The 21,639-nt window shown below is 39.6% G+C and overlaps 1 protein-coding gene across 9 annotated transcripts in view; it reads left to right on the forward strand.

Moving 5' to 3' along the window:
* NUP58 (nucleoporin 58) overlaps nt 1-17,072 on the forward strand; it is a 44,205-nt gene extending 27,133 nt beyond the window's left edge. For 6 of the 9 annotated variants that reach the window (XM_082365077.1, XM_082365079.1, XM_082365081.1 and 3 more), the window contains 3 exons: nt 2,471-2,569; nt 4,158-4,253; nt 5,512-7,670. In XM_082365077.1, coding sequence (XP_082221203.1) covers nt 2,471-2,569; nt 4,158-4,253; nt 5,512-5,681 — 365 coding nt within the window. In that variant the 3' untranslated portion in view covers nt 5,682-7,670. Of the gene's footprint in view, nt 1-2,470; nt 2,570-4,157; nt 4,254-5,511; nt 7,671-16,673 lie in introns of those variants that run through there. The other 3 variants (XM_082365082.1, XM_082365083.1, XM_082365085.1) reach the window with 2 other exon arrangements.
* The last annotated feature ends 4,567 nt before the right edge of the window (nt 17,073-21,639 follow it).

Below are 21,639 nucleotides of genomic sequence, written 5' to 3' on the forward strand. Positions count from 1 at the left end.
ACTTGTGGTTTTATGATTTTGTTATATTTAATAACCAAAGGACATTTCCCCATTAAATCAGTAAAATTTTTGAAATTGGGGAAGACATTTTTTGTTTTTTAAGAAAAATTATTATTTTAAAAAATATGAGTTAGGAATAACCATGCTAGTGACATTAGGTATTTTGGGTGATCATTGAAAATTATAAAAAAATTTTAGCACTTTAGTCCTTTTCCTGTGAATGCAGTTTTACTTTTAAGAAAGTAGAATTTATTCTGGAAAATATGAATTACAGTGCTAAACTTGATTTTGTTGTGTGTGAATATATTATTCAGTAACTTTTGTAAAATGTTACTCTACATGAAGATTTCACTTTGGGCAATCATTGGGATATGTTACTACTAACTTGGTTTTATTTATGGAACTAAGAGCCTCTCATTGAATGACTAATGACTATTCAGATTTTAAAACAGATTTCTTGAACTGTTTACGTAACATTTGCCTGAAGGATGTAGATTCTGCTTTCTAATAGTGAAACTAATTTATATGGTGGCCAGAGTGTAATATATGCTGATACTTTGGCATGGGAGATATTTATCATGAGTTTTTACTATTAAAAATGTTATACATTTGCCTACTAGTTTTATAAATGATGTTGCCTTCAGAATTTGTGTGAAGGTACAAAACTCAAAATATCATGTACCTGTTGTGCAATGGAAAGTCTTGTCATCGTTAGAGTTCTTGGTTACCTGGATCCTGAATACTAATGACTAGAGTTGCTCTTAAAAGCAGGCCCGCACACAACACGAAGCATGTTACTTGAGTAACTCTTAGGGCTTGTAGGGCTGAGGGCTGTGGTGTGCATTATGCTCTAGGGTCTTCCACCAGCAGTGCCTCCTGTGAACATGTGACACTTAAGTCTCTCAATGTTAAAGAAACTGGACGTGTGTTTCCTACATATTACTCTCATTAGAAATAAGAGGGTAATATGCTTAGTTTCTTTTTCCTGTAGTAACATTTTACAAAAGAGCTGCTAGGCAGGTATTTTATTCTCAAATTGATCTCAAACTGGATGTAAAAATTTAAATCTTTTTTAATTTATTTTTTAATAGTGGTGTAAGAACTCTGGCTGCTGTCAGTCCGTATTCTTTATTTTCTGGGTAGAAGCTGTTTGGAAAGTCCAGTTTCTGTCCCAGTGTAGCAAAACGTAGTTCCTTAGTTTCTTTTTTCTTCTCTTTCTTTTTTATTTAATGTTTTATAATTTTACACTACCTTTTTGAATATACGAACCTCATTCTTCATCGAACAGCTTGAAGGCTTTGATTTCTTTAAGAAGCCTGAGTATCAGTCTGCGTATCACTTTGGCAGTTCCCTCAGCTTTGAGATGCGCTGATCACTGCGCTTGAGAAAGACAAGGCTGAAGATTGGACTATGAAATTTATCAAATAATTTTCATAAATTATTAAATATGAGAGATTTATAGATTTTTGTATTCTGCTTAGTTAAAAAAAAAAAGTAGTTAAAAAAGAGAGGCTAGTAAGTTTGATGCTATTCTTGCCAAACAAACTCAGCCAAAATCTTTAAAGTAACAAATGGGAAAAGAATCACTAATCGTTCTGCATCTGAGTACATTTTCCAAAATGTTGGAAAGAAACTTCTGAATTGAAATCTTGAATGTATTGAATCTGTCAAGGTACACAGCGGTGCCTTTGTAAATGTTCATTCTCTATCTTATTTAATCAGGTGATAAGTGGTGTAATGTAGCAGAGCTTAACAGTAGAACTCAGTTACCACTCTTTGTGAACAAGTTGGAATTGTCATGTTACTGTGTAATTGATTTGCTTTAAGATGAACAATAAATTTAATAAAATAAAACATTGTCTTGTTTTTTATCTATTTATTTATATATCATTTATATTTCCTATAAGAAATCATGCCTAGTTTTTGGTACTTACTCTTATGAAGTAACATGATGGTTTTGCATGTTAGTGTCAGTCTCTTTTGATCAATTGAGACTTGACTCTAACAGTTAAGGAGCTTATTTTAAAACGAAAAAAAGTAAAAACGTTTACTGAATACAGCAACTAGTTTTATCAGAAAACAAGCGGAGAGATCTAAAACCATTCTAGAAGTAAAACTAAAAGAACTATAATTTACAATACATTAAAGATTTCAAATTATTTGGTAGTTTAAACTAACACTCATCTTTCCATGTGGTAAGCCTCTTTTAATTGTCTAGTGTGAACAAGTTAATTTTTTTAAAATTTATTTTTGGATAGGTAAATCAGCTGGGACAGATAAATTAGGCTGGGGAGACATCCTGAAAACTAAGTTTTAGCAAATAGAATTTGTTTAAAGTAATCACTGTTCATTTTAAAAATAATTTAATAAAGTAACTTTAATCTTGAAAGAGTAAGGCAAATTTGTTTTTTTCCCCCCCCCCCCATTTTTTTTTTTTTTTTTTTTTTTTTTTTTTTTTTTTTTATACCAGGGCCACAGCCATCTCTGGGAGTTAGTTTTGGAGCGCCATTCGGCTCAGGTATTGGCACTGGCTTGCAGTCAAGTGGCCTAGGTTCTTCAAACCTTGGAGGTACACTTTAACTTTTCTCGTATTGCATTGGACTGTGATACATTTGAATTGCTACCAGCCTGTAAACACTTGAGGATCTGCTCTTTGGGAAGTTAAGGTTCTATCTGGCAAAAAAAGGATTCTCCAAACATAATCAGTGCTTTCTAGTATTAGATTTAGAACTTAAAAAATCATTTCATGTCTGTGAGTAGTAAATATAAAAACGTATTAAAAATCAAATGGTAGGGATGTTCGTATTTTCAAAGGAATATGCTGAAATATGAACTTGAAAATTACTTAGTTTTATTAAATTAACTTAAAAAAAATTAGTTGGAGTCCAAACTACTTCTGGACATACATTCTCCTAAGCATCTTCTCTTTCTGCAAATGAACACTTTAAATGGGGAAATAATTGTATTATAAATCGAACAACTTGACTTCTGTCCATTCCTAAGCACTTTTGGCATATTTGCCTTTATGCATATTTGTATACATAGGCAATTAAGTTTATCTCAGTAGATTCATAAGTTAACTCTAACTAGTAAGGTAAGTCTTCTGCAAAAACATGCTAAATACAAATGCATTCCCAATTCTCTGGTGCGGATAATTGAAGGTTGATTGTATTTTGACAGGTGCATTGTCATGTAACAAATAAGATTCCCTTATTTCCATTAAAATATATCCTTATAAGAGGGAAAGCCTATAAGCTGTTATGGTTATGTAATATATTACACTCTAATAGGAATTATTAGGATTATGGCAGACAGCGTAATTCCTATGATCTATATTCCAGTTTGTCGCCATATTTCATAGAGTTACGGGCAGTAATGCCGTCAGGCTCAGTATTTTAGATAAGCTGTTGCAGAGTAGCCGAGGATGAATCGGATTTCATTTTCTGAGCACTTGAAACCAACCTTCCAGCACTTGGCAAAATCCCCTCTTGCAGTCTGTATGATGAAGACACGTGCTTCGTTTAAACTGTGACTGTAGTGTTGTTAGGAGAGAAGCCTCGATGCTCCCCCTCCCGCGTTCTCAGCATCGTGTTGCTGGTCCTGTGGCACAAGCCTGCTCTTCCTGAGTAGCTGTAGAGTGACCGACCCCCGTGTAGTCACGCAGGGTTCCAGTGGTAAACTTCGTAAGTGGGAGTGTCTTCGCAGAAACAGAGTAAATTACTGTGCGGTACTTTGCATTTAAACTGTTGTGCGTGCCTTGCTTATTTATGAATTTAGTCTTTTTTTTTTTTTTTCCCCGAAATGAAATATCCTTAAGTAGATATGTGTCTATCTGTTTGACTAAAATCATACTTGGTCACTGAAATTTCTAGTCCGTTTGGGAGAGAAAGTACTAATATGATCTTGTTTTTTATGGCTTTGTTCTTTAAAAATTACGGATGGGTCATAAGCTTAGTCTAAGTAGATCTAAATGTTTTATTTCAGAATTGATCTGGTTCTTCCAAAAGTCTTATGCAAAGGAGTAAAGCAGATCTCCTTAGTAAGGCCGTGGTTCTCAACACTGTTTATTAGACCACTGATAATTTGGGTGTTACTTGTCAGTATCCTTTCACCTGTGTTTTTACCTGCCGTGTGTGTCTCTCTATCACCCCCACTAGGCTTTGGAGCTAGCTCTGGTTTTGGATGCAGCACCACAGGGGCCTCCACATTTGGATTTGGAACAACAAATAAACCCTCAGGAAGTCTTAGTGCAGGTTTGTGTGTTTTGGCCTGAACTTCAGGCAGATTCAAAGGTGCACATTATTTAATTTTAAAAGTATAAGTGTTGTTATTTGCGGTATCCAGAAAAGATCCCTGATTCCGTTTCTACCCACTGGATGAAGCCTGCAAGCCTACTAATCATATATAGCTTTCTCTCTCTCATATGCTGAAGGTCAGGTTTGTAGAACGTTTCTAACAACTTAAGTTTGATATAATAAATAATTACATCCTCTTTTTAACTAAGTAGAGATTATTTTGAACCCAAAGGCTAGTTTTATGTTTAAACAGTTTTCTTCATTATTACAAAAATGAACCCATTGCGAAAGTTTTATCATTATTCATTCAGGAGAATAGTTTCTCTTCTAAAGAGGTGTTCTTTAGTTATAAGCCCCCCTGATTTTAAGAATACCAGTCTTACAAATGATGATTAACTGGATTCTTTGTTCATTTTTGACATAGGTATAGTCTCTTGACGCTTCTAGTAGAAACTTCCAAATTCCATCTACTTTTGCATTTGTTTCTATATTTGTAAATAATGACTTGTTTTAATGTGCAATTCTTAGGGATAAATAGCATGCCTAAAATAGTAATACCGATTAAAGTTTTTAATTGCGGGAATTTGAAGGAAATTCCATTTAAAATTAAGTGGTGTTTAAAATCAGTAGTTCCTAGGGAGTAAGATAATAGAATTCAGTGGTATCAGGATTATAATATGCATATATTAACATTAGTTAGCTAGGCAGTAATAGTATTTGATCTTAATTATTTGAGGGCTCTTACAAAATCAAAACAATTGGTACTACTCTTCTGTGTATTCATTGTCCTGAAAATTGTGGGTTAAGGCTTTCTTGGAGGACTTAGAATTGCAAGGGTGGGTCCAAAGGCTGTGAAAGTCTCTTCTTTACATTTTGATAAAATGTTTCCGGAGGGCTGAGGAGGAGGGTACCTTGGCATATTTAATTAACACGAAAGTGGCTGCCAACTTGGAAGTTTTCTGTCGATTTCGGTTACTTGTGTAAGGTTTCTCTCTTGGTCTGGATCACTAAACTTCTGTCCGTAATGGTGCCACTTAGTTGTCAGCTAAATTATTTTCCTGAAAAATTCCATGTTAGAAATTCAGGGCCCTAAGATATTTGCTATTTGTATAGGTTATATATTCTTCCAGCTAGACGCTTACCTCTCATCCCCATTTTTTATGTTTGTTTTTGTGATTTAACTTCTGATATGAATATTTTCTTCCCTAAACATAAGGCTTTGGCAGCTCAAGTACATCTGGGTTTAACTTCAGCAACCCTGGCATCACGGCATCAGCTGGTTTGACATTTGGGGTGTCCAATCCTGCCTCTGCAGGTTTTGGAACAGGAGGACAACTCCTTCAGTTGAAGAAACCTCCAGCTGGAAACAAAAGAGGAAAAAGATAAACATATGGGTTGATGTGTTGAGAGAATCCGTAGCAGCATCGTTCATTCTCTGAGTCTATTTTTCTAAAGTTGATGCAGTAACTAAATTGCATCCCAGGAGATTTACGAAGTTTTGATAGTTTTTCCTTACTTCTGAAGTTTGAACTCTGTTCTTGTTTGCCATGCTAAACAACTTTTCTCTTGTGTATTTGAAACCTAGTTGTGTATTTTCCATTATTTTGATTCTCAGTGTAAGAAATATTACATCGCTGATTGGTAAATCCTACTACTATTTAACCTAGTGTTTTAGCAATGTTTTTGTTGATAAAGTTTACATTACGTGAATACATGCACATTTGTTTCTTATATAGGTGGTATGAACTCTAGGGCCTATACCAGAATCACTTTGTTCCTTGATAAAAGGCCTTTTGAACTACACTGCAGGGCATCTTGTGAATATGTATGTAAAATATATACAGGATAATACACACAACTGTGTGTGCATATAGAATATATATTTACAGACCTACAACTTTTGCCTCAGACTGTTCCCCTTTTCTAAGGGTATTCCATTTTTCACCTTTTATGCTTCAAATCCTCAGTGCTTGTAGAACAAGGAGCTAAAGGTACCAAGTCATTGTAGGTATTTGCTTAAAGACTTAGTGAAATGGTTACTGGTGTAAATATTGACCAACTCAACTTCATTGCCCCCAGTCTTGCCTGTTTTTGTTTCCATGTTAATCTTAGCAGCTACTCCAGATGAGGGCTGCTGAGACTCATCAAACCGATTTCAACAACTTTATTATCCTATGTATCCTCATATCTGAGATGAACCTTCAAGAGCATATTTGAACTCCAGACTGGTGTTCTGGGGGCAAAGAGCTATTAAGCCAAATTGATTCTATGCAGGTGAAGGATGACTATTATTTCAGTGGAAACTTTTCTCGCTGTTCCAATAGAGAGTTCTTTCTTACAGGGCTATTGATGTTGACACCAAATGGAGTCGCTTATCAGCCTCTTCTATGTCTTAAGTAAGTGCTTAATTTGGAATAAAGAAACAGTATATTTTAAGAAAAAAAAGTATTCTTTGTAGCAACAGTAAACTATCCCCCGTTTTAACAGTGAACAGAGAACTCCAGGTAATAAGATATATAGACATGTCAGGTTGCATCTGTGTGTCATTTATATTAGTATTAGTGACAGAGAGTGGGTGAAAAAGAGAGCCCTTGGGAAGAGAACTGCCTTAGCCATGATTTCAGACAGAAACCGCTAGGTAGACCTATTTTATCTTTCAAGTGCAGTTTTCAGATGGGATGTGAACGTGGAATTTCATTGAAAATAGTTTAATTTTTTTATATAGAAGGTTTTGTACATAATGTGCATCAAGTGAATATTTTCAGAATCATTTTCACCAAGGCACCTTTTTTTCTAAAATAGGTATTACATATACACACACACACACACACACACACACACACACACACACACACATACACACATATATTTTAGTATAACGTTAGTTGGGTTTGATTATAAAAGTGTTGTCAAATCTGTTTTATTTATCTGCATATAGCGATGATTGGCTTTTGGAATTGAAATTTTTGCGCCTTGATGCATTAAAATAAGGAAAATGCTTTGTTTCTGAGCATGAAAGTTGTTTTTATTTTTGCATACTTCCCTAATACTGCGGTCCCCAGATCCAGGTTTTGGGGAAGGGTAGGAAAACATGTGGTTTTGTGTTTTGAATTACTGTCAGAATTAAATACACAATTACAACAAACTTTTTTTAAAAAGGACATTGCATTGTGCTGCAGAAATCTGGATATTTATATTTCTTGTGTTTTTTTCTTTAAATTTTACATTTTAATATGTTGGCCATTGGGAATTTGTAACAGATCAATTTGTGACAGGAGTTTAAATGTGTCGTCACTGTGTCCATTGTCTCCACTTTGTCCAGAGCCTGTCATTATGTAAACAATAAAATTTACTGTGTCAGTTGCTTTGAATCTTTATAGGTGTCAGTAGTTGTTATTCATATGTAATTTTCTTATTATTCCTCTTCTATCCTCTGGTTGGTTTTTAGTGTTTCGTTTTCACTGGTTTATGCATCTTGCTTTTTTGAAAAAAACAAAAGGCTGAACACAAGACAGCAAGTTCTTTGTCACTTGCTTTTGTCTTCTCAAAATTACAAAAACGTTTTAAATTATACACAAAAATATTGAGTAAAAAGTGAAAGTTGCCTTCAGCTCCTGGGCCCCAATCCCACTTTCTTCCCCAGTGTCCGCTCTTCGTGGTTTGGTGTGTATCCTTTCAGATCCTTTTTAAAAATGCCTTTTCAGCATGTGTACAAATGTTCATTCTTTTTCTCTCTCTCATTTTCTCACATTTATTGTCTCTTAGATTCTTTTTCTTTTTTTTTTAAACAAATGGGCTAACAGTCTGTGTGTTCTGTGACTTGCTTTTTTTCCCCTTCAGTGGCGTATCATGGACGTCTCTGCGTGTCAGTCTGTGGAGATTGACTTTTTGCTTACTGTCCTGTGGCATGGACGCCCGGTGATTTGTTCCAAATGTTCCCTTTTCTTTCCAGTATTTCGCTTTCACAGAAAGAGCTGCAGTGAATATCCTTGAACATGACTCTTGGTGCTTACGTTTAATGTTTCTCTGGGATCGATTCTAGAAGAGGAATTGCTGAAGAGGCATACAAACTGTATGTTTTAATGTCAGACTGCCTTCCAAAAGTGCTATATAAACACACACTCCTGTGGTATGTGTGAGTACCCACTTCCTGTCTGCAGCCCTAGATAGTATCAGTCCTTAAAACAAGTACATGTGAGGTTGAACTTTTTAGCATGAATGTTAGCCGTTTACATATTAACATAGTTGCATGGTGATGTCCTGTGTCCGTTTTTACACCAGATCATTTAGGAGTTTCTCCTTATGATCTCTGTAGACAATGTGTGCTAGTATTTTTCTTATGAGGCAGGTTGGACTTCTGGAGTCAGCTGGTCCCAGGCCCCTGCCTCGAACCTGTGTGGTCTTGGGCAAGTTTCTTTTCTACACCCCAGCTTCAGCACCTGCCGAGTGAGGACAGTAAAGGCGGGTGGTTGTGTGAAGGTGAAGTCTACGTGAGGCACTTGGGTGCAGGACCTCTGGCGCTGCAGAGGCATTTACCGTTCCCGCTCCGGTTCCCCAACTGCTCACTATAGCTGGTTGCTTTATTTCGGTTCCTGACGGGGAAGCTGCCCTATCTTCTTTTTCTGTTTTTTGTTCTGTTTTTGTGTTGGGTGGCTATTCTACGACCCTTATACTCTTTAGGATGTACCTATTTTGTCAAGTTCGATTTTTCTTAGGAAAAATCCTATTGGGATTTTTGATTAGGTTTATACAAATAAAATATATATCTGGGGAGAATTTCACATCTTCATATGTACAGCATGGTATATGCATTTATTAGGCCTTTTATTTCAGCAAGGTTTTACAGTGCCTGTTAGATCCCTGGTGGTTTTCCCTATCAGCATCTTAATTTTATTCCTCAGTGAGGATTTTTATCCTGCAGTTAGTACAAATGCAGATTAACTGTTCTTTTGTGATAACATGGTAAGCCCAAATTAATGTCCTACTAATCTCAAATAGAGACTGTTGTTTTTCACAACGAGGGAAGCTGAATAGTGCCTTTAGAAGTTTTGCAGTGGGACACTTCCGTGTGCGACATATTTGGGTTGGAACGGTCTATCGCGAGACAGGCAGCATTCCCTTCCTCTGTGCCTTGCCCCCGCCTCTCTCTGTGGGTAAGTCTGGCTGCACTGTGCCTTCGGGAGCATGCCACACGGCATCGCTCAGGGGGCACGACCCTGGGGCTCGCTAACGTGGGCCCGGGGGTCTCATCTGAATCTCAACTCACGGTCGTGTCTCATTTGTTGCGTGTAGTCTTTTCCGCACGGCACACTCAGAACTCTATATACTTGACCTTGTCCAGTCTCAGTATTATCCTAGAAAGCAGAAATCTCCCGTGTCTAGATGAAGGAACCGAGGTTTAGGGTAAGCAGTTGCCCCAAGGTCACACAGCTGTTAAGTCCTGGAGCTGGGGATTTTCTGTGAAACAGGAATAGCAGGCTGACCTTCATGCCCATCCTCTAAAAGGCACCGAAGGTCATGTGCTTACACGATCTATATGGGGAAATTGCACACATACAATAGACTGGATCCCTGCAGGTAAGGGAAGTACCAAGGGCCTTGGGGCCTGAGGGAGAACAGTCACCTTCTAGGGTGTAAGGAGTGTTAGGAAGACTTCCCAGCTCCTGGCGTGCAGGATGGTCTCTCCACCTCGGACAGCATAAGGGGACAGTTTTGGCTGTTTGAATCTTGTAAGAAGTTGAACAAGAAAGCCTTTCCAGGAAGGCTCGCCTGACCCCTGTAACTGAAACAAGCACCACGAACTCAGACCGAGTGCGGCTGGATCCTTTTCCTGCCATGCGGAGATGCACCTCAGTGGCCCAAGAAAACCATGGAAACGGGCCAGAAGCTGCAGGGGCTGAGAGACAGCTGCAGATGGAGGAAAGGGTAGGGATCACCAGAAAGACTGGTCTTGGCCCAGAATGTGTTTGCCCTTCTCACTCCTTCATTCAGTGCCCATTTTTCTCTTCTTCTTAATCTGTCAATTCAAACAAACAAACAACCTACCAGGTCACAAAGGTTGCAGTGCTGAGGGCAGGCTGTAGATTTAAGTTGCAGAGAACTTGGTTTTGTCATCCTCACCCCTCTGAGTCCCCTGGTAGCAGGTCAGTTTACTTCAGTAAATACTTAGATTTGCCGTGTGTGAGTCGCTGATGGGAGCTTAGAGGGTATAGATATAACTTGTTTCCCTCAGTCCTGTGAGGTGGATACTATTATTCCTTTTTTACAAATGAGAAAACAGGCACAGAAGTTAAGTAACTTAATGGTCACTCAACTAGTAAGTGGATGGGCCAGAGTTCAAACCCAGGCAGTTTTCTCAGAGTCTAGACTTTTATGCAAATAAGTATAATGTAGGGTGGGCTCTCTTATTAAGTTATGGGATAAAGATACAAAGAAAATTCCTGAGAGCACGGAATAGAGATTCTTCAGGCTTGGGGGAGTCAGAAATTTATTGTACTAGAAAGTGGCTTTGAGCGATGAGTATGAATATGATTTATTTTTATAAAGTATTTACAATTTGAAATTAAACATTTAATTAAAAGTAATCCTAAGTGTGAACAGCATAAAGGGATAAAATTAAAAGTAACCAATACCCCACTCTCCAGAGGAAGTTCCTAAGTTTCTTTTCATCTTGATTCTTGTTTTTCTTCATTCTTTTTAACAGCTGCATAGCATATGTCTATATCTTGTTTAACTAGTTCCTTTGGTGAACACTTAGATGGTTTCTATTTTTTTTTTGGCTATTAGAAATGATTCTACTAGGATAGGTGAAAATAGTATCCAATTTTATTGACATTTCTTTATGTGAGTTTGAACATTTTCATGTGAATATTGGCCATCTTAATTATTTGTAAGAGCTCTTTGGATGCAATCACTTTCTGTAGAAATGTTTGGAAAAATTAACAATTTTAAATCTTGAGTCTTGGATCCATGTGACTGTTTTTTAAAAAATTATATCACCCCATTTCATGTTGTTTTTAAACATTCTTAATATTTAAATTACTTGTCGTATGTATGGCAAATGTTTCACAGTTAATCTTTTCACGTCTGTTTATGGTTACTTGTTTTTGTTGTGTAGAAATTTTAATTTTCTTATGTTGCCAACATTTATTAGTCTTTTTGAAATGACTTCTGGGAATGAGTGAAAACTCGGGAGGAAAAAAGAGAATAAGACATGTTATACAGTTTATAAAGTCATATTAATATTTCATTGACACATCATAACTGTATGAAGATGCCTTTACAAGATTCAGCTGGGTGGCTGGGGTCAGATTGTAATGGGCGTGTCTGGACCGAAAGGAGGCTTCACACCGCGAGGGAGTTTTTGAGCCCTGCAGTGACATTAAGGTTAATAATGTTAACCTTAATGATGGTACGGTAATTTCTCTTTTACAGATGAGGGAAGAAGCTAAGTAATTTGCCCGAAGTTATGCAGGTACGAAGTGATGTTGCCAAGACTCAAACCCCAATATCATAGGTGTCATTCTAGTGAAATCCTCTTGCAACAGGTGATCATACGGAGAGCACTTTCCGCCCAGTGTCGGATGTAATTAAAATCACTCAACATATGAGTAAAATAAAATGTCATTGACAGTCATCCCTATTTTTGATGATATGTAGATATTTGAAGATATATTTTGTATATTTTTGTGTATCAATATTTTGCCCCTCTATTTGACTTTGTATCATTAGTCCAGGGAATTTATTAGCCTTGAAAATAGCAGGATTTGTCTTCATTTTTTAATTCTTATTTTTTATCAGAATCACATAACAAAGTTTAAAGAGTCAGATGTCCCTCTAAGGTTCATTACAGAAGCAGCACTCTCCCCTTCCTCTCCGTTTTGAAGGGGCTGTTCTGACCTTGTTAAGCTTTCGGTCAACTCTTTCCAGTCCCACCTCCACTGCTATTTGCAGAAATACAGAGGCTTCCCCACTGCAAGCTTCACATTTAGCTTTCTTGATTTTGCTGAGTCAGTTATTCCCATTCCAGTTTCTAAAATGTCATTGCCTCTTTTCCTATTTTCATTGTGGTTTTAGGCCACTTTTAAAACTTTAATCTTTTTATGGTGGTAATTTTATTGGAAATTCATTTAGTTTAAAATTTCAGTTTTCTTTTCTGGAAGTTGGTCCTTTAAAAAGTATGCCTGGGTCACTTTTTGGTAATCTCTTATTCCTTATTTACACTTTCTTTTCTTTACGTATTATTCAACATACTTATTTTATATTTGTCATTGATAAGTCCAGTACCTAAAGTCAATAGGGTCTGATTTTGTTATTTGTTTTTCTCTGCTGTCTTTTGTTCCATGTGACTTGTCTTTCTCCTTGCGTTTCGTAATTTTTATTTGTGAGCTCGTCTTTGATAGGAATTTATCAATTCTTTGAGGCCGAAGATGTGCTCCTCCAGACAGGAACTTCTGTCAGGCCCCTGAGGGCATGGCCAGCCAGCCCGGGTCCACTTTAATGTAACATCTCACTCTGAGGATTTTTTGGACCATGTATGAAGTGTGACTTGAAACCATAGTTCCTGCTGAGAGTCAGCTCTAAGTAGTGAATTCTCAGAGCAGAATTTTCTTTCACTTCAGAGAGCCACGGCTACAAGAGGCAAGTTTTCTTTGTCAGATACTTTATCTACATATCTGTCTATCTGCCTATCCTTTCTATCTATCTATCATCTGTCTGTCTATCTATCTATCTCCCTATCTATCTATATATGGTAGTGCTAAGAAAGGGGTTGGCAGACTATAGCCTGTGGGTGAAAACCAGGCCACTTCCTGTTTTTATAAAGAAGGCTTTACTAGGGCACAGCCGTGCCCACTTGTTTACCGACCATCTGTGACCGCTTCTGCTCATACACAGCAGAGGTAAGTAGTTGGGACAGCGACCGCACGGCCCGTGAAGCCTGAGATCATCACTGTCTCTGGCCCGCTGGAGAGAATGTCTGCGGACTCCTAGTGTAGACCCTTGACAGCCCTGTTCTGTAGGGGTTCTTTGATCTCCTTGCCTCACATGGCTTACATCACTTAGGGTGTGGTCAAGCTGCTTTATTAGAGGACTCAGGGTACAGTGGCTTAAAGAAGATGGTTTCTTTCTCTTTCACACTGTGGGGCAGGGAGCTGTCTGGGGGTGACCTGGCTGCTCGGGGGCCCAGCCTCCCGACAGTGTGGTTCTGCCCCGTCTGCGTGGTGGGATGGATTTGCACTCAAGCTCCTGGAGGAAGGAAAGGGTGGAGAGGAGAGGGACCCTTTTCCTCTGCAGAGTGTGATCCAGCAGTTGCATATGTCACTTCTGCTCATGTCAACTGGCCAGAGCCTCCTCGCAGAGCTGCAGGTGAGGCTGGGCATGTCTTTTGGTGGGTGGTCTCACACTCCCCTAAGACTCCTGTTGGTAGAGAAGAGGGAAGAAGGGTTCCTGGGCCTCGGCTTGACTCTTGAACAGCTGCTAAGACTTGGGATCAGGGGCCACTACCAGTCTCAGGGCCCCCCTTCCTCAAGCTTTGACTTCATTTCTGGCTTCTAAGAATTTACCTTACTTTCGTGCTAACTCAGCTATGAGTTTAAAAGGCATGTTTAAAAATTATATCCATCACTTTCAGCTGTTTTGTAGCTGTTTTGTATTTTTGGAGATCTAATCCAAATAGAGTTTTAAGTAGAGGGCCTTGACTTAATTTTTATAGGCCTACCTTCTGTTGAATCTCTCTTATTCCTGATTGGGTGTCAGCGGACCTAGACTGCATCTGAGCTCAGCGGTGATTCTAGGCTCCTTTGTCCACGATCTAGTCCATGTTATCCTCTCTTCAGAGTAGCTTCCCATCTCGGCTCTGACTTTTTCACTCTGTTTCTGGGGTTGCTCTTTAGTTTTGCCTTCTGTAACTTTACGTTCAGAGGTTACAAGCTAGAGGTCTTGATCTTTCTAGTCCACAGAATGGTTGCTGATTTTTAAAAATCAGATTTTACATACAATTCTAAATCTCTTCTGAGAACTCAGTGGAAGGATCTGGCAGCAGGGCCTCAGCCTTCCTGCTGAGGGCGCTGCCCCTTCAGCTGTCACTCACCCTCCAGTTAGCCCCACTCCCCACCCCTCTCTATCGCCCCCTGCACTCACATCACTCTACTTACTGAATCATCTGTTTCCCACTGGCTTTGTCCACCCCTTCCTCCTGCTTTCATTACCACGGGAGTCCTCTCCACACACTCCCCCCGCTGGTGCCATGACTTGTGTAGGAGGGTGGGGGAGGTATTTTCTCCATTTCACAATAGGGAAAACCAACTCGCACAGGGCAGGTGTCACGCACAGGCGTTAAAGTTCCGATGGTCAGTCTGTTCACAAATAAGCCTTAGGAAGGAAAATGTACTCACGTGTAGTAAATTCCTCAGTGCTGGGAAAGCATTTGATGTCACTCACTCTGAATGCGGTGAATCTGAAACTGGAGCTCTGCAGAGCAGGGCAGCTGGCAGCAGGGGCAGGAGGGGTGGCTTCCTTCCTATCCCAGGGCGAGTTATAAATGCTGCACAGGTATTCAGCGCACAGTGTATGTTTCCTAACCTGTTACGTCATGACAGCCTTCTGTAATGAGACGTTTTTTGTGTTTTACTCTTGTGTAAGTATGTTAATAATAAGGAATGATTCTTTCCAGTCATTGTTTACATCTTCTGTATTAGCTGCAAAGAAGATTGGTCTAAAGAGCAAGGTTCTTTTAAATAATTTAGCCCCACACAGTCCCGTGCTGAGTATTTATTCCTCCTGGTCTCAAAAAGAATTCCTTCTGTTCCAAAATACTATGTTTTATTTACAGTTGGTTTAGAACGAGTGATTCTTCACTTTTTAAATCCCATGTTTGCAGATAATAACATATTTTTGAACACCTATTATAAGCCAAGCAGGCTTTAATCTGTGCTGTCCGAAGTGGTAGCCACTAGCCGTATGTGGCCACTGAGCACATGAAGTAGGGCCAGTGGGACTGGAGACCTGAATTTTCAAATTCATTTGAATCCATTTAAAATTTTAAAACTGATGTTCAGTTCAAATACTGGGCAACATTTAGGTGTGTCTGGAACAACTTGGGTATATGAGTCTACTTTTTCAATTGTAAATTTTACAAAACCTAAATGCAAACCAAGTAGTTCTAAGGTACATTTAGAATCCAGATTGAGAAGCATTTGCATATAAAATTCACACTGGATTTCAAAGACTTAGCGTGAAAAAAATGTAAAATATTCCATTAATATTTGTATATTGATTTCATGTCGAAAAGATAATATATTGAGTTAAATAAAACATGATTAAAGTTAATTTCATGTATGTCTTTTACTTGTTTTAATGTGGCTAGTAGAAAATTTAAAATTACGTATGTGACTTTATATTTTTTGGACAGTGCTGGTTTAGATGATACTAACCATGGTCCTGGGACCATATATGGCTTATTATACACCAAAAAGAGAAATAAATTGCAGATTTTAAATTTGCTTCTTTTTAAAAAAATCTCAAGGTCAATCGTTGTAACAGCCTCCTGCCTGGTATCCCTGCTTTCATTGTCTCTGCCCTCGTCCACCAGCAGAATTCCTAGTTACCTTCTCAAAATGCAAATAGGATTAAGGAAAGCCAGGCTCTCTGGCACTCTTCGTTCCAAACTCTCTAGCATAAAATGCAAGCCCCTCACAGCCTGGTCCTTACTTTCACCCGCCCCTTGGGACACCGTCACACCAAGGCCCCCCTAGAACTGCACATCCCTTCCACCCCTCTGCTTGTGCATGAGCCGTTTCTTTGGAGTAAATGCTGACCTTTCAGTGCCATCCTGCCTCATCCTTCCCAGCTCCTCCTGCAAAGTGAATACACAGCTTTGCACTCTGCTTAGACTTTGGGCCTCAGAGGGCAGGGTTCCCACGTCATGGTTTTGTTACTTGATGGTCTATTTGTCGCCCACGTTAGACTGAGTAATCCCAGAAGAGGAGCCCTGTCTTGTGTTTGCTTTGGTTTGGTTTTGTATCCTCAATACTTATCATCTAATTGGACTCCATAAATACCTCTGAATTAAGTGATTAGTGCAGTGCAGTGGGAAAAGGTTAGTTAACTCAGTGACCCATTGCCGACCTATCTCTGTCTAGATGTTGGAACCATGATGCTGGAGGAGAACCTCTCCTCCACCACTTAGTAGGTGTATGACCTTGGCCAAGTTTAACATCTTTGTGCCTCTTTAGTAAAACAGAGTGACCGATACCTGTGTTCCAGGTTGATTGTGCAAATTGAAATGAGTTAACTTATGTAAGGTGTAAGCTAAGCATGTAGTAAATATTAACTACATTTCTCCTAATACAGTCTAAACTACTTTTCTTTTTCTCTCAGGCAACAAATCACGGGTTTTAACTGGATTTCGAAAACCCAGTGTTACAGAAACCAATGAACTAGGAAGAAAAATCCATTTCTGAGCAGGCATTGAATCAGCAAATATCTACTTTGCAAGGAACTTCTGATTATCATTTTGGGAATCTCATTTAAGAACAGAACTACATGTCGTAGAGTGTTTGGTCAAGATTTTTAGAATTCAGGAAAGAAAACTTGCCCCTGTTGTTTAAGGACAATGTAATGGCATATATACAAGATCCTGGGAATGTTTAAAGCAATTGCAAGTGGCCCACTAATCCAGTGTATGGAAGGAGTAGTGGAAAATTCATAGATGGAACAGGCAAAGTTGATACAAGAGACAACTGGCCAAGTAGAGTGAATTAAATGTTTGTAACTTTATGCAACTCATTCTTTTTTAAAAAATGAACTTCACTGAGATATAATTCACATACCATACGTTGAATGAAGGGTGCGTTTCAGTGGTTTTTTAGTGTATTCACAAAGTTGTGCAATATCACAATCTAATACTAGAACATTTTTGCCACCCCAAAAAGAAACCCCATACACATTAGCAGTCACTCCCCATTCCCCATCACCACCACCCCAAGCCCTAGGGAACCATTCATCTACTTTGTTTTTCCACATATTTGCCTATTCTATTCATATAAATGTGACTAGCTTCTTTCACTTAGCATAATCTTCCCTAGGGTCATCCATGTGGTAGGATATATCAGTACTTTATTCCTTTTTGTTGCTGAATAATATTCCATTGGGTGGATATAGTCTATAATCAATAAAAATGATCAAATCTGAAGAACAGAAGAAAGACTGAAAAAATATGAATAGAGTTTTAGGAACCTGTGGTATAATATTTATAAATCTAACATTTGTGTGAAAAGAGTCCCAGAAGAGGAGGAGATAAATGTTGGAGCAGAGACAACATTGAAAGAAATAATAGCCAGAAACGTTATAAATTTGATGAAACACATACCTTTACAGATTCAAAAGGCTCACCAAACTTTGAGCAGAACAGATTCAAAGACAGTCTGCTAGATATAGTCAAACTACTTAAGACCAAAGATAAAGAAAATAATATTTAAAGTTACTAGAGGAAAATGACAATTTGAATAATGATGGATTTCTCCTGAGAAACCATGAGTGCCAATAGAACCACATCTTTAAAGCGCTGAAGGAAAATGTGTGTGGACGTAATGCTTACAATGACTCTGAGGCCAAGGGCCTTGGGGGAGGAGGAATCGGACCTCTGTGGTTGCAAGGTTTCTACAGTTCATTAAATAGATTCGAAAGTTTAAGGATTTATATTATAATCCCTAGAGCAATCACCACTACCAAATGCAAAAATACAAGATACAGCCAAAATGCCAAAAGATGAATTAAAATGGAGATGGAATGCTAAGTAAGCTCAAATATTGAAGAGAAGGCAGTGGAGGGAACAGATGAAAACTTCTGGGGTGAAGGAAATGTTTGTTATCTTGACTGTGGTCATGCACAGATAAAGGTGTTTACCAGACCGTATCACACTGAACACATGTATGTGGTCTACCAGTTTTACCTCAGAAAAGTAAAAGAGAGAGAATGGGAAGAAATTAGGGCAGCAAGAAAAGGCAACCCTTTTGAGGAGATTCTTGAAAAGTAGGGTAAGAATTGGAGGGAAAATTAGAATCAAGAATTTTTTTTTCAGATGCTAGAAATAACGGTCTCTTTGTATGTTGACTGAAAAGACCCAATGAGAAAGAAAAATTGGTATGCAAGAGAGAGTGGGGAGAATTGTTAGAGAGATGTCCTTGGATAAATGAGGGGAGAGGGGGGGTCTGTCTTAAGATCAGAGACAGCAGATCACAGTCACTCAAGGGGAGTGGGGTTTACGGGCATCCGTGAGGAAGGTGGGAAGACCAGGTGAGCACTTGTGGAAGCTGAGTGGTGATGCAGGTGGAGGTGTGGAGGGTTGAGAGAAAGTTATGAAATAATCACCTCATGACAGCGAGAGAGTGAAGAGATCAGATGCCCAGGCGGTACTGAGTACCCTTTGAGGTTGGCGGTCATGAAGTCGACAAGCCCAGTAAGCACAGTGGGCATTTCTCTTCTCCATGTTCAGATGTTCAGATTTTAGTGTATAGAAGGTAGAGACTTGCACGAAATCGGGTTTTAGGTTAGCCAGGCAGGTACAATAAAGGTAGAGAAGGACAAGGGGTTTGGGATTGTAGAATTGAAACTGGATAAGGAGGGAAATGAAGAGTTGAATTCAATGAAATTAGAATCAGTGGGTTTTAGGTCCTATGGCAACGGAGGGATTATTTGCTATTCAAGAGAATGTGCTGGAAAAATAGATGATGGAGGAGGATGTGATGACTGAGGTTGAGATTGGGGAGGTTTTCCAGTTACTCGTGATGACCAAGTTTAGAGCTGCGCTTGCCAACACGATAGTCACTAGCCTTGGCTAGTGGTTACGCAAATTAAAAGTCACTAAAAGTGAAAATTCAGTTCTTCAGTCGCACTAGCCACCTTTGAAAGCCGCATGTGACAGATGACCACCATATTGCACTGCACAGATATAGGGCATTTCCATCATCGTTGCAGCCCTCCCTACTGGACAGTGCCGGGCGTGTGCCCGTGGGAGTGGATGCTGACAGAATGGGTGGAGAAAGGGAAGTTGAGGAACCCTGAGGCCGGGGCGCCGCATGGATCACGTGCAGGGATGTGGAGTCATCCAGAATCACAGCAGGAGTAAGTGTTGGAAAGAGTGGGAGTCAATCAGGAGCTGAGTCTTTGGGGAATGAGAGAGGAGGGATGACCCGGGATAGCCAGGGGTACAGCCCGATGGCCTGAACTCTGGAGCTCAGGGGTTCTTTGGAAGAGGAGAGAGACTGGCCCGGAAGCAGCCATGAGGGGGAGAAGGACAGGTCAACTGTCTCCTGGCCAGGTGCAGGGGATGAGGGGAAGGCTGGAAGAGATGCAGTGCCCTGGGGGAGAGGTGGGTTTCCATCACCGCCAGAAGGCGAGGGGTCTTCAGAGCTGAGGCTCTAAGGGACTTGCTGATGACTGACCTCCATTGCCGAGGACACTGAATTCAAGAACTGGGGGAGGGCGAGTGAGGAGACTAGGGGTCAACGTGCAAGGCGTAATGTGTTTGAATGTGGGAGTTGAGGGGTAAGTGGGGGCCCTGGGGTAGTGCGGGTCTGGCAGGAGGGTAAAGGGCATCTCGGGCTTCGTGCTGCTCGTGTCAGGGCTGCAGGGTTGGGTGGTGGGAATGGGAATCCAGCCTGGAGCTTGCAGAATCCCAGTGAGCCCCTCAGGACCTGCCAGGGGAGGTCTGCGGCCTGGGGCAAAGCTGTTCTTACTTTGAGCAGGTGGGGCTCCCTCAGGACTCTCGTACACGGGAACCTGGACCAAATCTACAGTTTTCTTCACTTAAAAAATGTGTTATATAATCTTTGATACATACAAAAAAAGGAAGAGCAGTTTACGTGGGATAATAACAAAATAAATGCAGGTATCCTGTTAAGAAGTCTATAATAATAAGCATATGATATATAATAATAACCACCTAGGATGGTTATTATTATATATCATATGCTTATTATTATAAATATACATATAAATACATATAAATATAAAAATAATAAAAGTATAAGTTATGAGTAATAATGATAAACACTCATGAAATCACCATCTAATTTGGAAACCAGAACATGGTCAATGTTTCTGAAGCTACCTGTGTATTCTTACCTGACCCCATCTCCCTGACTCCCCGCAGAAGTAACAACTGTTCTAAGTTGCATTCTCCCCTTTTCCTTTGATGTTTTAAATGTAATTTTAAAATCCCATATGCATATTTCCCTAAACATTTCCTTTTCCTTCTTTTTTTTTTTTTGATTTATTTTTATTTTTTGGCTGCGTTGGGTCTTCATTGCTGCTTGTGGGCTTTCTCTATTTGCGGCGAGCAGTGGCTTCTCTTGTTGCGGAGCACGGGCTCTAGGCACGTGGGCTTCAGTAGTTGTGGCACACGGGCTTAGCTGCTCTGCAGCATGTGGGATCTTCCCGGGCCAGGGATCGGACCCGTGTCCCCTGCATTGGCAGGCGGATTCTTAACCACTGCGCCACCAGGGAAGTCCTTTGCTTGTTTTTGAGTGTTACAAAAATGCCATCTTGTATGTAGTCTGCAAATTGCTTATTTTCACTCAACATTATATTTCCAAGGTTTACCCATGCCATATCTAGGCATATCTAGGTTCATGAATTTTCACTAAGACATAACGTTCATTGTGTGAAAGTAACTGTCACGTCTCCTTAGGGTGGGCACTTTAGCATTCCTACACTGTTTTCTATGACAAACCCATGAACATTGCCACGTGTGTTCCCTGACACACCATGTAAGAGGGTCTCCAGGGTGGTGTTTTTCAAACTGTGGGTCACGATACATTAGTAAGTCATGAAAACAAATTTAGCAGAATGCAACCAGCATCTGTAGATTTCAACCAGATCTGACATCTTTTAGTAATCTTCCGAATGGAGAACAGAAGAGGAACAGAGGAGGGGGCCTGGTTAAACACACGGGAATCCACAGAAAGACCATACTCTGGACCAGGAAATGTAGCCCTTTCTAACAGGAAGGCCTCACAAACATTACCATGGCAAAGCCGGGAAGAATCCAGAACATCAAACACCAGGTTTCTGAAACTGTTGGGTCAAAGAAGATATTTAGCAAGAGAATGAATGTGTGATTTGTGCACAATTATTAAGCACTCGAACAGAGGGAGCTTCCAGGAATGTGAAGAAAAACGATCAGACACAAATGGAAGTGGAGAGAGAGAGACACCTGGGTTCAGGGGAGCACCAGCCCGCTATGCCCAAAACAAGTCCCTTACGGGAGGCCCTCAGTAAGAAGTCTAAGCTGCCGGGTTAGATTCAGTGCAGGGTTGGTATAAAAGAAGGGAAGACTTCTGTA

Source organism: Balaenoptera borealis (genome assembly GCF_965194805.1).
Source record: "Balaenoptera borealis genome assembly, chromosome: 18".
Taxonomy (NCBI): domain Eukaryota; kingdom Metazoa; phylum Chordata; class Mammalia; order Artiodactyla; family Balaenopteridae; genus Balaenoptera; species Balaenoptera borealis.